This window comes from Fundulus heteroclitus, chromosome 8 (assembly GCF_011125445.2).
Source record: "Fundulus heteroclitus isolate FHET01 chromosome 8, MU-UCD_Fhet_4.1, whole genome shotgun sequence".
Classification (NCBI taxonomy): Eukaryota; Metazoa; Chordata; class Actinopteri; order Cyprinodontiformes; family Fundulidae; genus Fundulus; species Fundulus heteroclitus.
The window spans coordinates 19,168,510-19,191,047 of record NC_046368.1 but is presented as its reverse complement, the minus strand read 5'-3'; the positions used below and the strand labels follow the sequence as shown (position 1 = coordinate 19,191,047).

The window sequence follows — 22,538 nt, the reverse complement described above, 5'->3', positions numbered from 1 at the left end:
ATATATATATATATATATATAATATACATATATATATATATATATGTATCTAAATATATATATATATATATATATATATAGATTATGGTAATAAATATATATATATATATATATATACCTACTACCTATATGTCTATATATATTATATCTCTCTATTCTACTCTATTTATCTACTTCTCTCTATATCTCTCTTATGTATCCTATCATCTTATCTATATATCTATCTTCATAGATCTTCTGTGTCTGTATATTTCCCCTATTTATTATATATTATATATATATCACCTATATGTAGTATGTGTATATCTATATATATATATATAATATCTCATATATGTGTAATTATATATATATATATATAATATATATATCTATATCATCTCTTATGTCTATAATATAGAGAGTAGTTATAGAAGAGAGAGAGAGAGAGAGAGAGAGAGAGAGAGAGAGAGAGAGAGAGAGAGAGAGAGAGTACATCTCCAACAGGAGGAGATGTACTGAGGGTTGTGGAGGGTAGGTAGGTGTAAATTGTTGCAAGTTGGCAAACTGCCAAGGGAGAGGATCTGCAGAAGAAACCCGTGGCAAAGGCGTGAGGACTCCAGGTACAGGACCATGAAAAATGATTTGCCCCTTAAAAGATAGTTGTTGTTTTTTTCCGTCAACATTAAATGTTTCAAATCATCAAACAAATTTTAATGTCAGACAAACACAAATAAAATAAAATGGGAAAAAAAGTAAATTTCAAATAATTATTTTACTCATGAAAGAAAAAAAGGTTTTAAAAGCAACATATTGTGCCATAATCTAAGAAAATTCAAGAACAAGTCAGAATCAAAGTACTTTCCCCTCTAAATGGTCACAGGGCCATATCCAAGACGTTGGGGTTTCAGTAAACCACAAGGAGAGCCATTATCCACAAACCGAGAAAACATTGAACACTGGTGAGTCTGCCAAAATTGCTTAGAGAGCACATTGTCTCTCACACAAGGATTCGCAAAGGATTCCAGGACATCTTGTCTTTTACGGTCAGTAAGTTAGACAATAATAAATCAGTGAAGTTACTAAAAAGTGAAACATGTTGGCTGTAGTTTCCACGGCAGAGTCTATATAGACTTCCTCGCTAATGTTTCAGTCAGCAGGCAGTAAAGCCACCTTGTTGAGCATCAAATATATATCATTCATACTTTTATTATATTATGACTGTTAGTATTTTTTGACATATTGCCTGTCTCATTTCCAATCATATATTTTTTTTTTTTTTTTTGTTTAAATAAAAATCCTTTCTGGCAGGGTTATGGCTAATGTCGGGCTCCACTGTATCCCTGCCACTTCACAAGACAGACACGAATAAAGTGACAGAAAAAGAGTGATAGACTGAAGAAATACTTTGCAAGAACTTTTCTGTAAAATATTGCAAGAATACCCAACGTCGAAATAGAAAAGTAAATCATTTTGTTTATAAATCAACTAATTTTATTCTTAATGTATTTTTTTGTTATATTATCTTGTTAAACTTTGCTATTGTTTTTTTTTTTTTAAGTCATCGGCTCTGACAAAAAAATATCTCCGTTTTTAAATGATGACAAAGAGGTCAATTAGACGAGATCACATAAATAAGAGGGATAAAAGCTGTTTAATAACGGGACTGTCTCCAGGAGAGGGGCTCGGGGTAGAGGTTATTTGGAGTATTGACTTGGATACCTCGAGCGGTAGATGGCAGCAACACACCATTAGTTCATCCAGTCTACTTCACCAAGCGAAGAAGAAGACGACGACGTAGATGAAGAAGCTAGCTCCAACGGCTATATGGCTATAGACGGACACGCGCTATATTATTCGCTAGTTAAACGTATATAAAGGCTATCTGCTCGTGAAAAGGAGCGGTTTTCATAGTTTTATATCGAATGTTCTTAAATATGACAGAACTGTCGTTGTTAGATAAGAACCGCTAATGTTTTAACTTCAACCAGATGCTATTATTAGCCTCGCGCGGGTAAACGCGAGTGTTTGCTGTGTTATTTATCCCGAAGTGCGGCGCTTTCCGCAGAGATGAGGTGTCACTATGACGTGTTGGGGGTGAAAAGGGACGCGGGAGATGACGATCTGAAGAAATCCTATCGGAAATTAGCCTTGAAGTGGCACCCAGGTGAGCTGCGTTGCATGTCAGCATCCAGATGTGATCCTGAGACGGTGGATGGCAAGAACCGGTGTCCTGCGTGTTTTAGATGCTTCCCCTGTCCTCAGCCCCCTGGATCCAACGAATGGTTGATTATCAGGCGCCTGTAGAACCCGGTGATAATGCCGAGGACGTAATTCAGCTATTTGACGTACCTGGGTCCGCGTAAGGACACGTCCAAAACATGGAGGGCACCGGCTCTGAGCGTAGTCGTTTATATCCAACGGTGTATGGTTAAACTTAAAACGTAGTTCCTGAAATTAAATATGTATATAACCTTCATTTATTATTTTATTTTTTTATTTCTGTTTCTTACATGAAATCCAACTTAATTCTCCCTGTTTTTGGTCAGTTGTTATTAACAAGATTACTATTACATGCAAGTGTAGCACATACTGGTGTATAGTTGTTTATATATAACAGCATGAGAATGTCCAGTCAGGCCTGGGGCTGTTTTTTTTTTCTTTTTTTTTTGTTCCGGATCTGGATGAACAATTAGCGAAACCATGAATAAGGCTCTGAACCAGAAAATCCCGAAGCACGGTGTCATAACATCACTTCGCGAACCACTGTTAAAGCGTATGTGGGCTTTGCAGCAGGACAGTGATCCAAAGCACACCATCAAGATCATATAGGGATGGCTCTGAAATAAAACATTAAATTGGCGTTGGAGTAGTCAATGTCCGAGCTGTTTTGTTGCATGTCCTTAAACTGGATTTCCATGCTTGAAAATTCAACTGTAGGTGAATTAATCAGAATCAGAAATACTTTAATAATCCCAGAGGGAAATTGTTGTTTCAGTACAATCGCCATAACATAAACAAACAAACAGACATCACAAACACAAATTAAAAGCTTTTTGGAAAGAAGAGTGGTCCAAAATTCACTCCACGATGACATAAAACACTTATCATAAATGCTTCATGGTGGTACTTAACTGCTGCGTGAGCAAAAGAAGGTTTTAGGTCTAGAGGGCGATTATTTTTTTCTACATATGGTTAGGTTGGATTTTTATCCAGAAGATGAACTGCTTGTGTTGAAATACTTTTATCTAAATGCACATCTGTGTAAGCGTGTTGCATCAAAGCGTCTCTTCCTTCTGGTATTTGCAGATAAAAACTTGGAGAATGCGGAGGAGGCCGCCGAGCAGTTCAAGCTCATTCAAGCAGCCTACGACGTCCTCAGCGATCCGCAGGAGAGAGCCTGGTGAATTCAGCCTTCCTCCTGATTACATGACGGTAAGCTGCAGCAGCTCTCCAACTTACTGATGGATGCTCTGTTCTCCTCCTGTGGGCCAGGTATGACAATCACAGAGACGCGCTGCTGAAAGGAGGCCTGAGCGGCGATTATGAAGATGACAGCATTGACCTACTGCAGTACTTCACTGTCACCTGCTACTTTGGATATGGAGATGACGAGAAGGTATGTACCTTTGTAGCAGTGGCTGCAAGGATACTGTTTTTGTGCACGCAGTTGGATGAAAATGTTTCGGCGAGACGGAATAAATGTTGCTGTTCGTTATCCTTTGTCAAGAGCATCATTAAGCTCCTCCACTGCTATTTGTATTGATTAATGCACTATAGTAATAGTAATAATAGCCTGGTGTCACAAGAGAATAGCAGATGTGGGGATCCAGTTTTTACTCAGAATACTAAATTCTCCATTTTATGGCTTTTTTTTGTTTACAAAAATATCAAGAGGCAATTAGTTAACAAATTCTGATAAACAATCTGAACAGGCGTAATGAACTACTGTGGCTAATAATGTGCTGAATCAATCCAAACAGCCTTTGAAATGTCCATTGCCTGCTTTTCCCCTTAAGTTTTTCTCTGTGACATTTTTTTTCCTTCTCATTTGCACTTTCAAAAAAAATTGTAGCGGGCTTGATTTAAGAGTGTGTTTTGGTTTTAGACAGATCGACAAAACCCAAATCCTGCCTTTTAATATATGGGCCAGTAGAGGGCGCCTTCCTCCATTCAATATATCCATTTTGTTTATAGACTCCTAATTTCAGCTGTCCCAGTATAACCCTGGACAGGCCTTTTTTTTTTCCCAGGTACTTTTCTGGGGCCCATTCTCTGTTCCCGCTGCATCTACCGTAGTAAAAATTGGCTGGTTGTGTAGACATTTACCCCACACAGTGGCTATAGAAGTAGGGTGGTAGTAATTTTGAGATCACCTTGAACGTGTGGGGTAGAGCGTTTTAGAAGGAGGTTGCAACACATTTCTGATTGGTTGCGTGTTCTCTGCATTATTGGTGCATTGTGTTTGTACTCAAAGTTGGACTCTCCAAAATCTCATTTGGAGATGCAACAATAATGCCTCCTTAATGTAAAATCTAGACTAGGAAAGTCGGAGGTCTCTAAGCAGCTCCAGATTAAATATCCAATATGGATGACATGCAAAACAAATGCAGTGAAAGAGTCAGGTATGATGCATTTTGTAGCCTTTTGGATCATTTGTATCTCTTTAAATCACCTGCACATATTTTTGGTATGTAATCCCTGTTTGTGTCATGTAACGTTAGTGTTTAAACCCAAAAAAAATGAAGAAACAAACATGATGGGCTTGTTTTCCCACTAATGGCTAGCAGCATAACTGCGAGTCCCACTGTCTTTTTTTTAAACAACTGTAACGTATTTTTTTCTCCTGCTGTGGACTTTCCCCTTACTTGCTGCAGTCCCCACTGTGGGACAATAAAGAGTTATTCTATATTTTTCTGACCTGTAACTAGCAGGGACTCTACATAGTGAGGAAAAGATTATGTAGAAAGGTATGGATTTGTTTTCAGGTATTTAGTCAGGATGGTTATGGGGGGAAAACACGGACAAATTTGATATTTGTAAGTTGTAAGTATTAATTTATTTATAGTAAAGCCAATTTATTATGAATAGTAAAGTTTTGTCCATCTAAAGAATGGCTGGGAGACTGACAATGGAGGAAATTTAGCCACGATTGTGAAGAAAGTAGAAACTTTCACTTCCTTCCCAAAGATGAGCTCCGACTTCTGAAACATATCGAACACAATGCTCATGTGTTTAACTTTACTGGAAATACTTTTAAAACAAGCCATCAATTAAATCTTACAGGTAACCTAATAGTTTTGGGTTTCAAACCATTTGCTAGCATGTTTTGCTCTCCTCAGCTTCCAAAGCACAAAGAAAACAATAACTTTCCATGAAAGCCTGTTAGACCTGCACCATACCTGTAGCTGCAGTTGTCACAATACAACGCTGTGCATTCTGGGATTCAGAGTTTTTAAGCATTCTCTTGTGTCAACTGTGTGGAGTTCAGTCCTTTTCTTCCTCTGATGGCTGAGCCCAGCAGCAGCTAAGCTGGAAATTCAGGTCCTTTGAAGCACCTTTAAAACTTGGTTGTCTCACCTTTGCGCCAAGTTTTGGAGTAAATGACTAAACTTAAATTGCTATGGATTTTAGAAAAGTAATATAAATTAATTTCTGAAACTCACGAGCTGTTACTCTAAAGAAAAACACACACACAACTCTCTCCACACACTCTTACATGCAGGGCCATTGCAGTGGCAACAAACAGCCCCGGGGAGGTGGAGCGTTCAGGGCTGTTAAGATTTTGGGGATAAAGGTTCAACGTTGCATGACCGAAGTGTCTGACTTCCTTATGCTGGACACAGGGATGTTTATATTGGACTATTTTTTTTTTTTAGTCTTTGTTGCAGTCTAATTAAAAGCAGAGATAACGGTTTTGATAAATTTCGTCAAACCCTTGGAGTTTCGGTGTCACACCCATGCCTAATGACTACTGCAACATCGGTGCTATTTTGTCAACTGGGGAAGTGGATTTGCATCCGTGACGTGAGGTTTCCATGACAGAAACAACATAAGCTCTTCCCCTGAGTGTGCCGTCCCATGTTTAGGCTGGCAGTGCCATTAAACTGTGGGAAAGGAAATTCCTTGTGCCTCTCAGAACATTGATTTTCTAATTTACTTTTCCTTCTGGGTTTTTTTTTTTTTCCTCTCCCCAGGGCTTTTACACGGTTTACAGGAATCTTTTTGAGTCCATTGTTAAGGAGGAGATGGAGCACAGCAGGATGGACGACGAGGAAGAGGAAGAAGGGTTTCCTCCCTTTGGAGATGCTCAGAGCGATTATGATACAGTAAGCTGCAGCCATGTTAAAACGTCTGTCCCTCAGGTTGTCCCCGGGGTTTCGCCCGTCGGAGCTCTCGGTAGATTTACATCGCAAAAATCAGCGCTTCAGAGCTTCGTTACCACCACAATATAAAAAGATTTTAAACTCACATTGTCTGGTATTTTACCAATTACATTGAATTCAATTAATTAATTCAATATTCCCTCCCTATCAAATCTCTTCAGCTCCTTTTTTTTAATTTATTTCTTTTATTTTATTTTTTTTATACAATGAAATGTTTGAGATCGTCAAACTAATTTAAACATAGAAGCATGGATAAATACAAAGTCCAGTTTTCAAATTTTGATTTTATTTAATAAAACCAACCCCCCCCCCCCCAAAAGAAAAAAACTTTTGGATGGCTTTCAAGAACTACTGATCTGTTCAAGCACAACTTTTACACTTTATTGCCAAAGGTATTCACTGACCCACCAAATACACTGCAAAAAGAGAACTAAAAACAAGTCAAATTTTCTTGAAATGAATGTATTTACCCTTGATTTGAGCAGGTAAATAAGATTACCTGCCAATGGAATGAGTATTTTTACCCTTAAAATAAGATAATTAGATATCCTGCACTTGAAATAAGATGATGGAGATGAATTGTTCCTATTTTAAGTGCTAAAATCTTATTCCATTGGCAGATTGTCTTATTTTCCTGCTCAAATCAAGGGAAAATACATTCATCTCAAGAAAATTGTACTTGTTTTTAAGTTCTATTTTTGCAGTGTAAGGCGTTCCAATGCCCTTACATGGCCACTGGTGTATAAAACCAAGCACCAGGCATGCAGGCTGTTTCTGCTACCATTTGTGAATGGTAGCGGGTCGCTCTCAGGAGTTTAGTCCAACAAGTCCAGTCGTGTAACTTCCTCGCACCTAAATATTCCATCAGTCAGTCACTGGTCTTAAAACAAAGAGGAAGCGATTAGGAACATCCAAAGCCACACGTCACCTAGTACAATGCAAAGCGTCTAGAGCAGTGGAGGTGTGTTCTCTGGCAATCTGATGAGCAGGTCTGGGTTTGGCAGAAACGGGTTCTAGTACTTGTTCTGACTATGTTGCTGTGGGGTTGTGTTTCAGGACCTGGGCTTAGCCCCTTAGTTACAGTAAAATGGCCCCGAAATGCTTCAGCAAACCAAGAGATTTTGGTCATTTCCATGCTGCCAAATTTGTTGGAACTAGGGCTGGGTATCATCTAGGATGAGGCGATTCGATACGATTTTCGATACATAGCTCACGATACAATACGATTCTCGATATAGCTCACCTTGATTTGATTTGACTCCAATATCGATATTTATTACTTTCAAATGCTCAAAGTCATTCAATCAACAAAACCAGCCAAATATTATATTTATGTTCAATTTATTGAACACTGATATATTAACAGGAAAACAAAGTGCATTTGGTCGAATGCATTTAATGTATCACAGAAACCAAAAACGTGCCCAAACGTCTGATTTTAGGGATGAAGGTTAGGCTGCAATAGCGCCCCCTAGGTGTTGGGAGGTATATCGATATTGAAAGCCAGAATATCGGTTTTAAATCATTTTTTTAAAAATCGATATTAATCTTTGTATCGATTTTTATGCACAGCTCTAGTTGGAACAGTTCTAAAGATGGCCCCTTCCTCCTCCAACCTGACTGTTGGAGGAGGAAGATTGTTAAAGACATGGATGAGAGAGTCTAGTGTAGATGACCTATACTGGCCTGTAATGAGTCTTAAACTTTACCCGATAGAATACCGTTTGCATGATTTGAGCAGAGCCAGAGCTTCTCGTCCAACATTGGTGTCTGACCTTACAAATGCGTTTCTGGAAGAATGATCAAAAACACTCCAGAAACTTGTGGACTGCCTTCCCAGAAGAGTTGAAGCTATAAAAGCTGCACAGGCGGGGACTAACGTCACATTGAACCCTGTGGATTAGATATGGGATGTCACTTTAGTTCATATGCGAGTCAAGGTGAGTGAATACTTTTGGCAATATGATGTACCTTTTGGTGGCACCATAAATATCATGGAGTCTGGGTTTCAGGGTGTTTTGGAGACACGGAAACATTCAAGTCTGCACAGAAAAAGAATAAACGTGTGATGCGCTAGTTTGTGAGAATAAGCCATTTTAATAGCATCCGGTTCGTGTTTTTAACCGTCCCTTCTCCTTATTACAGGTAGTTCATGTGTTTTACGCCCACTGGCAGAGCTTCTGCACCCGCAAAAACTTCGCCTGGAAGGAGGAATACGATACGAGGCAGGCCTCCAACCGCTGGGAGAAAAGGGCCATGGAGAAGGAGAACAAGAAGACGAGGGAAAAGGCTCGGAAGGAGCGCAATGACCTCGTGCGACAGCTGGTGGCCTTCGTCCGTAAGAGAGACCGCCGCGTGCAGGCCCACAGGAAGCTGCTGGAGGAGCAGAACGCTGAGAAGACCAAGAAGATGGAGGAGCAGAGGAGGCAGCAGAAGCTCAAGCAGGCCAAGTAGGTTGGGATTAAAGTGTGCGGATAAATCCGTTTTTTTTCTCTCTGATTCACTGGGTTGTTGCTTTCCATCCCAGGCTGGCAGAGGAGTACAAGGAGCAGAGCTGGGCCGCCATGTCTGCGCTGGAGAAGGAGCTGCAGCAGATTGAAGCTCAGTACGGAGAGGAGTTCGGAGACACGTCTGAGAGTGAGGAAGAGGAGGTGGATGTGGACACGTTTCAGAAAAACAGCCAAAGAGATGGAGGTAAGGAAGTTACAGGCTGGTGTTGTGGCTTTTGAATGGATAAACTATATGTAAAAGTTGATTAAAAAAAAAAGAGGATGCCTTTACATTAAGCAGGCCCAGGTTGTCTTAAAATACAACATTTGAAAACACAAATGTTTACGTCGTCTAAGAGTGAATCTTGCATTGGTACATATCGACAAGTATTGGTGACTAATGCAACCATGCGCTATTTTCTGTGATAACTTGACTAATTTTCTATTATTTGTATTTCATTCTTTTTATTTTTGCTTGTAGAAACTAACATCTTATTTCAGTATTACAACAAAAAGTTTGAAACATAACTTTAAATTGATGGTAGAATGTTTATGACTATCTGTGCCTGACTCATAATTTTTTTTTTTGGACTCTTGTTTTGAAAATCGGAGATTAATTTTAACGTAACTGCTGAACAGGTTTTCAAAACAAAAGCTTTAACAGAAAAGTGACAGATTTTAAAGTTAAGAATAAGTTACACTGTTTTAAATATTCCTGCATTTAAAGGTGTGATGCTGCTCTTGGTTCTCCCTGCCTTTCCCCTGGAGATCCTTAATTCTCTCAGCAGAGCCCAGTTCAGCCATGGTCTGTCAGGGAAGGGTCTTAGGCAGCAAACTCCTGCTTTTCACAGTCGGTTCCAAGGTGGAAAATCCTAATTTGCCTTTTGTCCCCAGCAGAGAATATAGCCTTAACTATTTTCAGAGTTTTCACAGGCAACTCCGAACAAATCCACCACAAGTTGAGTCCTCAAGAAAAATGGAAGACCAATAAATAAACCCGCAACATGACAGTGTTTGATGAGTGAAACAAGGTTAAAACTGGGTGTTGGCCTTTAATTAAAACACTTTATTTTAAAGATAAATGAAAAACAATACACATTAAAATGTAAATATTTAAAAAAAAAAACTGATAATTACTGGGGTGTGTTGATTTTATTTTATTTTTCATTGACTGCACTGACAGCGCATCTATTTGGAACTTCATTGAGAACTTTTCAATAACCGAAACCATTTTTTTCCCATGTCCGCTCCGTACTCTACAGTCTTTTCCTGTCAGTAGAGTATGGAGACATGATTTATTATATTTTACGAGAGTCAGCAGGCACAACAGGGATCAGAACCACACGCAAAAGAGAGAGTAAAATGTAAAAGTAAACAATATGTACAAATAACTTGTGTGATATTAGCATTTCTATGATTACTTCTCTCCACAGTTTATTACAATACTGAAGTAATAAAGAGTTGGAGGCTGAAAAGAAACGGTTGGGTGCCACCTGGTTTGTTTACAGGTATTAAAGGGAAGCAGGTTGGGTGAGAATGCTCCTCGTTTGCACCAACAATACCGGTGAGGCGTGAATTGGTTGACCTTAATGCACTAAATGTTCTGTAGCTTCTCTAAACACATCAACAAGATTCAACCCCTTCTTTGCTGGGTTAATTTGTGCTAAATAATTTATTAGTGTTTTTAGGATTTTCCCCCAATTAATCAGCTAGCAGCTGCCTGCACCCTCTGCTCTACAGACGTTCAATGTGGTTTCAGCCAAACATGCCAATCATTGCGCTTACAGTTAAAGTGTAATAGGAAAAAAAAAATCCCAGACAGCTATTCTATTGCGATGACAGCTTTATAAGTACTTTATGTTCATAACTGAATACGGCTTTCAAATAGTTGAAAGTATTGCCGTGTTTGTGTAGTCCCAGAGGACGTAATATTCTCCAACACTTTCTTTATGCTTCAAATAAAAGCAATACGTGAGGCGAGAGACAGCCCTCCCAAGGCTGCTGCTTCTGCAAACACGGATTAAATGACGAATGAATCTTAGCAGTCATTGTTTTCGGTATTTTATTTATACAATACGTCTTTTTTTTTTTTTTTATTAACCGGAGAAATTCAATCTACAGGAATGAATGCATTTTTTTCGTAAGCGAGTTTCATTCAACTATATCTGTCTTGAAGTTTGCCAGCAGCTTTTGATTATGTTCTTACAATGTGCCATTTAAGAATTTGTTGATAGCATTATTGACATTTCTGTGAAAGCGATGCCAAAATGGACCTGGGTGTAACAAAGGGTCGATCCGTGGTGTTTTTCTGTGCCGCCCTGACAGATGCTGAGCAGCCAAATGAAGATGACCCCACCGTCGACTATTATGATGATCTTTATTGCCCAGCGTGTGACAAATCCTTCAAATCAGACAAAGCGTGAGTTTCCACACTGAAATCCCCCTCCTGTCCTGATTTTACCTTCAGTGGAGTTTATTCATCACAAAGTCAGTGCTTCACAGGTTTAAATGCAATAGTTTGGAGGTGTAAGAAATATTTCCACCTGGCCTTGATAAAGTTGCTGCTCTCATTCTCTTCGACAGTGCAAAAGTGTTCATACCCCCATTTAACCTGTTTCACATTTTATCACAACTACAAGCACCAATATACTTTGTTTTGTATCTCATTCCCCAAAACAAATTAAGGCAAGGCAAGGCAAATTTATTTATATAGCACAATTCAGTACAAGGACAATGCAAAGTGCTTTACATGATTAAAATATAGCAAAATAAAACAGGATAAAAGCAAGTAGGAATAAAATGTAGATAGAAAATAGAACAAAAAAGTGGTGATTCAGTTAACTAGAACAGTTGAAGGCAATCCTAAACAAATGTGTTTTTAATCTTGATTTAAAGGAACTCAGGCTTTCTGCACTTTTACAGTTTTCTGGAAGTTTGTTCCAGATAAGCAGAGCATAGGAACTAAATGCTGCTTCTCCATGTTTGGTTCTGGTTCTGGGTATGCAGAGTAGGCTGGAGCCAGAAGACCTGAGTGGTCTGGAGGGTTGATACACTGATACAAGTCTGTGATGTATTTAGGTGCTAAGCCATTCAGGGATTTACAGACTAACAGGAGTATTTTAAAGTCTATTCTCTGAGATACAGGGAGCCAGTGGAAGGACTTTAGAACTGGGGTGATGTGCTCTACTTTCTTAGTCTTAGTGAGGACGCGGGCAGCAGTTCCAAAGCCTGGGAGCCCGGCAAGCTTATAATACACTAGGGGGGAAACCTGGTGTTCTCCTCGCTCCCGCCATGGCTGAGGCAAAAGACCTAATATGAAGCTTTAAATGTTAACTACGTGTCTGAAATCCCCCGAGCGAGGCAGTGGTTTCCTTCGGGAGCTCTAGCCGCTCTAGAGCAGCTTGAACCGAGGAAACGTCTGAAGCTCGCTCCCCCGGGACAGGCGTGGATTAAGTCCAAACATCGAACCTATAAAAATAAATAATTTCACTGCAGTTAAAAACAATTTTTATTATCGTGTTCTCCTCGCTCCCACCATGGCTGAGGCAAAAGATCTAATATAAAGCGTTACGTTTTAACTCTGTGAACGAAAATCTGTGGCCGCGACGGGAGTTCGGACACCGGGAAAAGAGGAAACGACGACCAGGAGGCGATTCCTCTTCCAGGCCTTTCTAAGCCGGTTGAATCACAAAAACGGGCGAAAATAATCCGCATGGGGAGGAGCCGAGGCGCGGCGAGCCAAAACGGGCGGGCCCGTGGAACTGCGCCTTTAGTGCATAATAGTTTGTTGTTGTAATCTTTTTTCTGTTTGTTGTGAGGCAGCTTATGTTGTGTTTATATGAGGGAAAACCACAGCCTTGTCTCTGCCTTTTGCTCTTCTTGACCTTTTAAAGACAAATTCAATACAGACATCCCATAAATGATCCCGTTTCCATTTTTCTACCTTCTTTTCTTAATCACATTCCAAATGACGTTTGACGTTGCTTCCTTTTTTTTTTTTCTCCTCTGCAGCATGAAAAACCATGAAAAGTCCAAAAAGCACCGAGAGATGGTGGTGTTGCTACGGCAACAGCTGGAGGGAGAGGACAATTTATTCTGCTTGAACGGGAAAGAGGATGGAGAGGATGGAAATGACCTGCAGGATGAGGAGGAGGAGGTGGAGGAAGAGGAACAGCCAAGGCAAAAGTAAATCTATTCCCATACAAGTTAGCAATAGAACAAATGGCGACTACTCCTCTGGATTGTGGTGCTGCATTTGTATCGTTGTATACGTTTATGATCAGAGTTTGTGAACAGAAAACCACCTGGATGGATGGACACAAGACCTCAAATTGAGTTTCTAGAAGAACTTGGCCTGCTTTGTCACACAGACCATGACCCTTCTTGCACTCGAAGCCCATGAGAAAATACGCCACAGGCACTGTGAGGGGATTCCAGGCTCTGAGTTAATCCAGACTGATCAAAAAAATCAAATAATAAAATATATATATGTATATTTTTATTATTTATTTATATTTTTTTTTAATTTATTTATTTATTTTTTTAGGTGACTTTAATCATGCCAACCTAAATAAAATTTTATCAGACTTTTCAGCAGCACATACAATTTGCTGAAAGATGGGAAACTGCTCCGGGCAAAGCAGACACAACTCTTAAAGGGCGAACTAGGGCTGGACGATATACAAAAAACAACATATCGATAAGATAGAAATCATATTGATCGATAACGATAATTACCAACAAATTCAAAACATATATTTTAAGTGCAGCCCTGACCATTTTATGCTGTTGGTTAGCGACTTGTTTTTAGATACAGAACACAGAAACACTGAACCCAACCTTTTATTCAACCAAACTTTTTTTACCAAAACTACAAGTTTTTAAAAAAAGAAAACAAGAACACCTGCTCTCTCAACTCTTTGAAGGGGGCGGAGCTTGGTTCTGGGTCTGATTGTGATTGGTTGGGAGGATGTAACAACTGTAATATTAACCTACATGGCTACAATGCAAAGGAAGGAAAACTTTTATTCTATTGATTCTTTTTATTGACCCTTTTTCTATCATCGATATACGTCTATTGATCGATATATATATCGTTATCGAATTATCGTTCAGCCCTTGGGCGTACACAAGGCTGCTTATACACCCCAAGTGAAAGTGGTGAAACCGACCAAGAAACAACTGAGTTTGTGCAGAAAGAACACGACTGCATGGAGACCACTGACTAGAACGTCTTCGCTATGTATGACAGGTGAAGTTTGCTTTCTCCTAACGATGTGAGAAAAGAGTATACGTCATCTCCGAAAACTGCATGAAATAGTCCGGCTATGGGGGAACATAAGAGCATGCCTTCAAAATCCAAGATGTCTGTGACAGAGAGTCCGAGCCATCACAGAGTAAAAAGGAAGTCACAGATTTGTAACAGTGGCTCCCTGACCAGCTGAGCGACCACTACGCATGATTTGAGGAAAAAAACACCATGTCAGCCCAGAAAGCTACACCTCTGACAATGAACTCTGTCCACAAGCTGCCCTGCATCGCACTTATCAAACGCCAGGGATGGATGACCTTAGCCGAATGCTCTTTTTGTATTATGCTGAAAGTGTGTGATAGAACGGACAACAGATAACAACTGAATGTTGGTTGGAGCATTCTCTTTAATTATTGAGCTTTCTGTTGAGTTCACTTACGTCTTTTTTTTTTCCCATGTCCTTAGGCTGTCCAAAAAGCAAAAGAGGAAAAAGAAACAACAAAAAGTCGTACAGGTGGGAAACCTCTTTGCCTATTTCTGCATGCATGCTAAGCTTGTTAGCGTCAACCTTAAGAAGGAAAGTTGCTCACCAGACTTACTGCGTCCCGTTAGACAAGGCAAGTTTATTTATCAAGCACTTTTCAGTAATATTGGGGGGGAAAAAAGTAAAAAGCTTTACAGAATAAAGAAATGATTACAGAGGGGGGGAAAGCACATTGAAGTGAAATAGTAACAGCAGACCAAGATATAAGACAATTTGGACTACAAACTTCAACATTAACATTTAAAGGCAACTCTACACAAATAGGTTTTTAACCCTGATTTAAAGGAACTCAGGCTTTCAGCACTTTTACAGTCTTCTTGGAGTTTATTCCAGATAAGTGGAGCGCATGGATTTGTTTTTCCAGATCCTACTGAGACATTAGTCCTTTATGCCTGATCAGTGGTTTCTAGCAGAAGTGACTGAAGCTGTGTTCTAACTTTTGATCGCTCCTCTCCCAAAAATAATTACTTCAGTTTTGTTTTTATTCAATTGAAGAAAACGTTGGCACATCTATGCATTGATTTCTTCTAAGCATTTACTCAGAGCTTAGATGGGTTAGTAGTCACCTGGTGACATGGTGATGCTGTGCGTCTACTGCGTAGTTATGGTAACTGATGTTGTTGTTTTTTAATAAACTCACCATTAATGCTCTCTTTGTGCACAGCAAAGTACTCCGGAGGGTAAGCAGCAGCAGCAGCAGGAGGAGGAGGAGGAGATACCCTCACAGACCACTTGTGAGGAAGCAGCCCCTGAAAAGTCAGAAAATCCTCCAGAGCCTGAGAGGCAAGATGACCTTCCTTCTGTGGATGTCAAAAGGTCAGTATCTCTGGGCCATATTGCCAGCAACAGCTGCAATATGCAGCCAAATAAAAGCCAAAATAAAAGGGGTAATTTTCTGTTTCTTTATGATACAAATCATGCAGCAGTCTCTATTTATATCCCAGTATGATGTGATTCAGTCTTGGATGTCATCTCTTTTGTCTGTACTGCTCAGCAGGAAGACTATAGGAAAGACGAACTGTAGTTCTCACAGAACTCAAAGAAACACAACATTTGCAATAATTTAACATCCAAGAGAAAGAATCTAAACACTTTATGCCAGCTACTGCAGTTTCCCCAAACAAAGAAGATTGTCAAAAACTGATAAATGAAACAGGGGAATAATATCCATTTAATTTCACATGTTTAAGGCTATATAATTATTTACTCGTTAAATGGTTCTCAAAAAAAATGTTAATTAGCCTCAAGTATGGAAATAGAGCACCGACATGGGACAGGTTGCGTGGGTAGAGAAAGAAAATAGAAGCCAATTGGTGGCCTGCAGCGTACTTGGGTGTTGAAACAATGCCAAAAGGGGAAAGACATCAGCCAAAAGACCTCAGAGAAGCAATTGTAATTTCAAAACACTTGGCACTGCAAAAATAGAATTAAAAACAAGTAAGATTTTCTTGAAATTAATGTATTTACCCTTGATTTGAGTAGGTAAATAAGACTATTTGCCAATGGAATAAGATTTTAGCACTTAGAATAGGAACAATTCATATCCATCATCTTATTTCAAGTGCAGTATATCTAATTATCTAATTTTAGGGGTAAAATAGGCAAATAATCTTATTTACCTGCTCAAATCAAGGGTAAATACATTCATTTCAAGAAAATCTTACTTAATATTAGGACTCTTTTTGCAGTAAATGTAAAGAGTGTAGTGGTCTGTCTACTGCTCTGAAAATGTTTGGTAAAGCCCTTTAAGCTCAGCATCACATGAACTCATGCAGAACTATAATGGGTGGAAATAAATTGCTGAACTGCGTTCTGCTCCACTACAGGGCAGAGTAGGAAGTGCAACACTGTTAGGCGTCACTGAAGTCTGCTGTCCCCTTTAAGTTTTTACAATTGGTACGTCCCATATTGTTTGGGATACCACGGCCTCCGTGTCCTAACTGCTACCCCGCATCAGGACGCTAGATGTCTTGTGATGGCAGCAAGTGAGGCTGCCCCTGCTCTTAAAGGGGACATGTGCAAAATTCAATATCCAATATTTTTTTATTTTTTAGGATTTAAATACATTTTATTGTGTACTTGGAGTCTCAAAGAGTGAAGAAAATAAGAATTTAGTCTGTCCAGGTTCTGCGTAGATAACGTTATATTCTGTTTGGGACATATTTTTCAGTCCATTCAGTTTTTTGTTTTTTTTTGTCGTCTATTGTGTTTTTTGAATAATTACATCACCATATTTGCTGCAGCGCTGCTAAACATCAGACGCAGCTCAGAACAGTAGCGAAAGAAGAGCTTGAGGAGCTCTAGTTTCGAGGAATTCAGACCAAAGCATTGCAGTTCCACTTTATAGAGATCGCACTGAATGATTTAAATGTGAAAAGGAAGGATTTAAAAGCTTAATATGCCCCCTTTTATATACACCTTCTAAGAGCTTCTCTTTATTCATCCAGATTAGCCAGGTGCATAGTTAGCTCTGTATTTAAACGATCTAGAGGTTAGCTAATTTACTGTTGTTGGAGTTGGCTACTGCTCCCTTATAGCTAGCGTGTCTGCCTGTGGAGCGGAAATTTCTCCAAAAAAAAAAACTGTTGTGAAAAGCTTTAAGGTTTTTCCTTTAGCTTCGTTGAGGATGGAGAAAGGTGAACCAAACTAGCTCTTTAGGTCAGCGTTTTACAACAGCAGTAAGGTACGTAGCTCAGTCTGCACTGAATTTAAATGTCTAGCAGAATGTAAATATCAGACTGGTACATGGGAAAAAAAAAACACCCTAAATACATGCAACCATGCAACAGTGCTGTGTCCAGCTGAGTCACTCCACCCATTGTTTACTCACAAGATTAGCTTTTGTGCTGCATTCAAGTACGACTCGTAAACTTGACTGCCTATATAATAAAACAATGGGAAAGCAATTAAATCATGTTTTAGTTGGCACAGACTTGTTAAAAAAATTCCTCAGCAGCAGCATTGACCATTTCCAAGTGGTTTTGCTGTTGTGTAATGATTTTATTAATTGTCTAAAAAAAAAAAAAAGTAAACAAAGCAGTATTATTAGGGCTGGGCAAGTTAACGCGTTAATTTCGCGTTAACTCATTAGACTATTAACGGCGATATTTTCTTTAACGCGCGTTAACGCATGTTGGTCACATGCTTTTATTTTGTGAAGGTCTGTTGCTGCGGTGTAGGGGTTTGAATCAGAACGGTAGGTGGCGATAATGCGCCAATAACCTCGCTGTCAGCCCAGCCTCAGATTCAAAGAGGAAGAAAGGTGCTGGCCGGAAAAAAACACAGCTGACATGCGGAAGGCGGTGTTTCCCGCAGGTACCGCGAGCGAGCTTAGGCGAGGCGGTGAGTTGGCGGCCGGAACAAGTTTTGTGCGGAGCGGAGCGGGGGGGTCTGCATCGACGCCGTCGGTGAAGTCGCTTCTCGTTTCAAAGTATCCATGTATTTTTGCCTGTTTTCCCCCTGCCATTCACTATATGCGCGCGAGAAAGCAACAACAAAAAACCGCGTGTCAACGTCAAATAAACGCAAGCATATCGAGTTAGCAAGCATTTCAGTTTAAAGTTCTTCCAGCATGGAATATGACAGAAACAAGTTAGTTGGAACCACTGCCAAGTTAAACTTTGGTATTGAACATAAAATGGTAATGCTGCTCCCTGCTGTTACCTCAGAAATTGCCTGTTTTTGGTAGATTTTTTCCCCATAAAGAGAATTCCCTGTCAGTGGCAATAAGCTTTAATTTATTATTATTGCTATCTTTTGTTTTACATGTTTAAGTTGAGCTTTACACTAAATATGTGTTACTGATAAGTGCTACAAATGTTACAACACTTTTGTTCATATGGCAGCAGAACATTAAAATAAAAGTGCTCTTTACACTACTTTTGAATTCATTCTTGGAGTTTGTAAATACAATGCGATTAATCGCGATTAATCGCGATTAATCAGTGCGATTAATCGCGATTAAATATTTTAATCGTTGCCCAGCCCTAAGTATTATTTAACTTTGTTTGTCTTCTGAGCGCCCAGGCTGGACTTGCGTGAGGTTCTAGTTACGGTTGAATCGTTACTGATGAAGCAATAATTTTGAGCTCTTTTTTATTTTTTCCAACAGAATGATTTTATCGGGAGAACCGACAGTTTTTCTTCCAGCCATATTTCCACTTCTCACCAACGTGGAAATACGTCACGTTTACGTCGGGCACACATGCGCAGTCGGGTCAATTTGCCACATTAAGAATAACTTGATCCTGACAAGCGTTTATATGCACCTTGATCGGATTATCAATCGGCATAAATGATACCACCCCTCTCATTCGGATCACAATTTCATTCTGATTGGGCTTAATCCAACCATCACATTCTGACTGGCTTGTTTACGTGATGCCTTTTTATTCCGATCGGCCCTTTAATTCCGATTACTTTTGTCCATTTAAAAATAGCTCCTGATTTTATTAATTGTGCAAATCAAATTTTTTATTATAGTCTTATAGTGGGCCCCCTTTTTCCGATGCTAAAACATATTGATAACATGAAATGTAGCATGTTAAAAGTTCATGAATATCTCAGTATAATTAGAAAAAAGATTGAACAAGCGTTGCTTTGAAAGATTTGCCATGATAAAAGAGATAAATGGAGGGGGAATATGGCATTACAGTAATTTTAACCTTTCACTGAGACCAGACGACAAAACAGACCCACAACTTGCTGGAGGGACAATATCTCCCCCAGTGAACTGGAGAGTGTTCCTTATGGACTCGTTAAGTCTGTGACCTAATGTTAGATAAGTGGAAGATAATAGATGGGTTTATGGAAAACTAACGCTGCATATCCCCCTGAACAAACCATCCCCTATGGTGGTGGCAGCATAATAGTGTGGGAAAGCTTCTGCCCAGCAGGGGCAGGGAAGCCGGCCAAAGTTCATGAGAAGAACAACTTGCGGTTACAAACACACTGAACATAATTTATTCATTTAAAGGGTTATAACTAATGTATTATATGTAATTCCAAAGGCTTATGGAGCTCTTAACTAGCAGAATAAATATAATCCACTTTAAAGAAATTCTTTGACTTGTATTTACAGGCATTCAAACAAAAAACCTCAGGTCACAACCTTGAAGTTGTAACTTTTGACAAACAACATTCAGATCATAACGGTTCAGGCAAAATCTGTGGGATATTAGATAATTTTAGATCAATTTAAAGATGTGTCAAAGGCTTTTTAAACAGCGTAGGTCAGATATTTTAGCAAACGTTCAAAGGTCTATGTGTCTCCAGCGCTACATAATCTTTAAAATATTGTTGCAGGACATGGTTCTTTAAGCTGTTTTATCAATGTGTGCTTAGTTTATTTTATGCACAACTATAGTCATTTCAAATCTACAGAATAGTTTTACAATCCCGACTCAAGTCCTGAGATAAAATAAATGTCTCCAACTTAAAGAGCCAGAACAGATTTAGGTTTAAAATAAGGTTTAAATTTATTTAAAATAAACATGTATGGCTGGGCGGCATGGCTTAGAAATATGACCTCAATCCATTTTTTCTCTTTCATTTGATAAAAACAAATTGCAGAAATTGTTTTTAAAGACTTGCTTTTATTTCTGCCATCTCGTTTGGAAGTAAACCCGAATTCAAGGTGCAACTCAATAAAAACTACGAAACATGCTTGTAAAACAAGACGGCATGGGCTGCATTGCATAAAAACCACAAATTGTGGGCTTCTAGTGGTAGTATACAATACGATAGTTTTGAGTATACATCTAAGAACAGGCTTTAATTCACTTGTGCAGCATCAAAATACCTTAAAAAAATAAGTAAATGGATAAATTAAAGTGCCTTTTAGGGCATTTTGACAATACATTCTCTTCATGCTATTACCAAAACAATTTCCCCTTTAGGGACTGATGTAGCTCAAAGTCTCATGGAAGTCCAAGAAGTGCATTTAAAAAACAAAAACAAAAAAAATCCAGATTCTCCGAAACCTGAATCTTCATAAATTGCAAATTCGGATTAATTGATTAAGTAAATTCATCGCCCCGCTCTACTAGCATGCTTCTTACGGCTGGAAGGAATATTAACATTTTGGAGCAGCCCAGCCAGTCATGACTTGAATCTGATAGAGAGTCTTTGGAGGGAGATAAAGATTAGGGTGATTGGGGTTATTTTGGCAAAATACAAGAACAATAATAGTTTATTTCAAAACTGATACCACCGCTTTGAAACAAATTATTTCGAATATAAATCTGATGGATTAGGGGCTTAACCGTTCCTTCCGTTTACTGTAACTGTAATACCTCTTAGTTTGACAAAATGTAAGTTATCAGTTTCACACCAAACTGTGTGTGAATCTGAGACTCTGACTTAATCTGATTTAGTGTTTGCAAATGTTGTGAAAATCTCTTGTGGCGCTTTGTAGAAGAGTCAGTACCTGCAACTTGATTCAAAATGTAAACGTTTGTCTCACCCTTTGCTATTAAAATTTCCTGAAGCTTCTAAAAACGGACCCGTGTGCATAAACAACGTCAGTACAGGGTTACGATTTTTTTTTTTGTATTTTGAAAAATCACCCCCAAGTGTAATCTTGGCACATTATTTTCTTTATGACAAGAATTCCTGGAGACTGAATATCAGATGCTGAATGAGGCCCAGGAAGTCTCTTTGCTTATCATAATATTCAGCTTAGTTTCCTTTGACCTGTCATCTGGAGCATGTCTGCGCTCCGCAAATAAGATGTTTATCTGTCACGAAAAATGTTCTCTCAGCAGCTCCGAGAGGACGAAGGGAAAAAAGGGAGGAGGAAAGGACAAACCAAAGAACGGCAAATCACACACTGAACAGTTTCCTGAGGTACGTACAATAAGACACAACTCACACACTGTTTACATTTACTTTAAAATGTCTCCGAAGGTGTCTTCTCGTCTCTCTTTCTGGGCCTCCCTCCGATTTTAAACGCCGTTTCCCTGTTTGCTGTTGCAGAAGGAGGTGACCCTCCGCTGCGTCACCTGCAACGACGAGTTTCCCACCAGAAACAAGTTGTTTGACCATCTGAAGACCAGCGGCCATGCTACTGCGCTCTCTGCAAATGGCATTCACAGCTCCACGAGCAAGAGCAGGAAAGAGAAGAGGAAGAACAGATAACACACTCTGATAAGACTTTGGCCCGATACAAACTTTGCAATAAATGCAACAAGCATTGCCTAATATGTTGGTTCCCGTCGTTGTATCTGTGCTGCTTAATCTGTGATCAGACATCATGGAGATATGAGTATTTTTTCATTTTCTGTTAGAAGTTTCAAATAAGGACCCTAAACCTCCATCTGGCAAGTCCAGTAAACGAGAGTGAGATGAGATGTGGTTTAAAATAAAACCTTTTAACATATTTTGTCTGACAAGGTTGGAGATCCTTGTTCACTACTTGCGTGTAGAGTGAAGGTAGAAAAGATTGGTTTAAACTGATTTGATAAAAAAAAAAAAAATTAAACCTGGAAAAAAAAAATCTGTTTTTCTTATCAGAATTGGATTGATTGAGCTCCCTGTATTGAATAAAAGGTTAGTTGTTGTAAAATAATAAAAGCTTCGTTTATAAATGGCTGAAAGGCCAAAGAAATCAGTTGATAATTGCAGATGTGAAAATGACGGCTGACTGCGTCTCCAGGTTCAATCCCAGGCGCTTTGATCAGCTTGTTTCGTGTTCAGGGATCCTGTTAACAGCATGCGTTTAAAAGCCCACGCCCAAAACATCATCCCTTCTATCAGTAAAGCATCTAGCCTGTTATACATGCATACAGTGGCTGCCTTGTGAAGTATTTGTTCGGTTACGACATGAAGGTATTGCATAAAGATGAAGCTGAAACGATACACGCTTTCCATAATGTTTAACCTGAAAACTA

At 39.2% G+C, this 22,538-nt stretch overlaps 1 protein-coding gene across 2 annotated transcripts; it reads left to right on the top strand.

The window, feature by feature from the left end:
* Positions 1-1,756: 1,756 nt before the first annotated feature.
* dnajc21 (DnaJ heat shock protein family (Hsp40) member C21) lies at positions 1,757-22,255 on the top strand. 2 transcript variants are annotated; one of them, XM_021319700.2, is made up of 12 exons: positions 1,757-2,146; positions 3,289-3,382; positions 3,475-3,598; positions 6,177-6,308; positions 8,511-8,815; positions 8,893-9,059; positions 11,180-11,273; positions 12,866-13,039; positions 14,571-14,619; positions 15,314-15,465; positions 21,414-21,495; positions 21,625-22,255. In XM_021319700.2, the coding sequence occupies exons 1-12, from the start codon at positions 2,050-2,052 to the stop codon at positions 21,784-21,786; spliced, it is 1,632 nt and encodes a 543-aa protein (XP_021175375.2). In that variant the 5' UTR covers positions 1,757-2,049; the 3' UTR covers positions 21,787-22,255. The 2 variants fall into 2 exon arrangements, with proteins under 2 accessions (XP_021175375.2, XP_021175374.2); XM_021319699.2 differs by having other exon boundaries at positions 21,411-21,495.
* Positions 22,256-22,538: the final 283 nt, after the last annotated feature.

What these genes read in the sequence shown, in the direction of transcription:
- dnajc21 (XM_021319699.2), top strand. Translation starts at nt 2,050, where the DNA reads ATGAGGTGTCACTATGACGTGTTGGGGGTGAAAAGGGACGCGGGAGAT. An exon ending in AAACAGCCAAAGAGATGGAG is followed by an intron (nt 9,060 to 11,179) that starts GTAAGGAAGTTA and finishes CCGCCCTGACAG; the next exon opens with ATGCTGAGCAGCCAAATGAA. An exon ending in ACACTGAACAGTTTCCTGAG is followed by an intron (nt 21,496 to 21,624) that starts GTACGTACAATA and finishes TTGCTGTTGCAG; the next exon opens with AAGGAGGTGACCCTCCGCTG.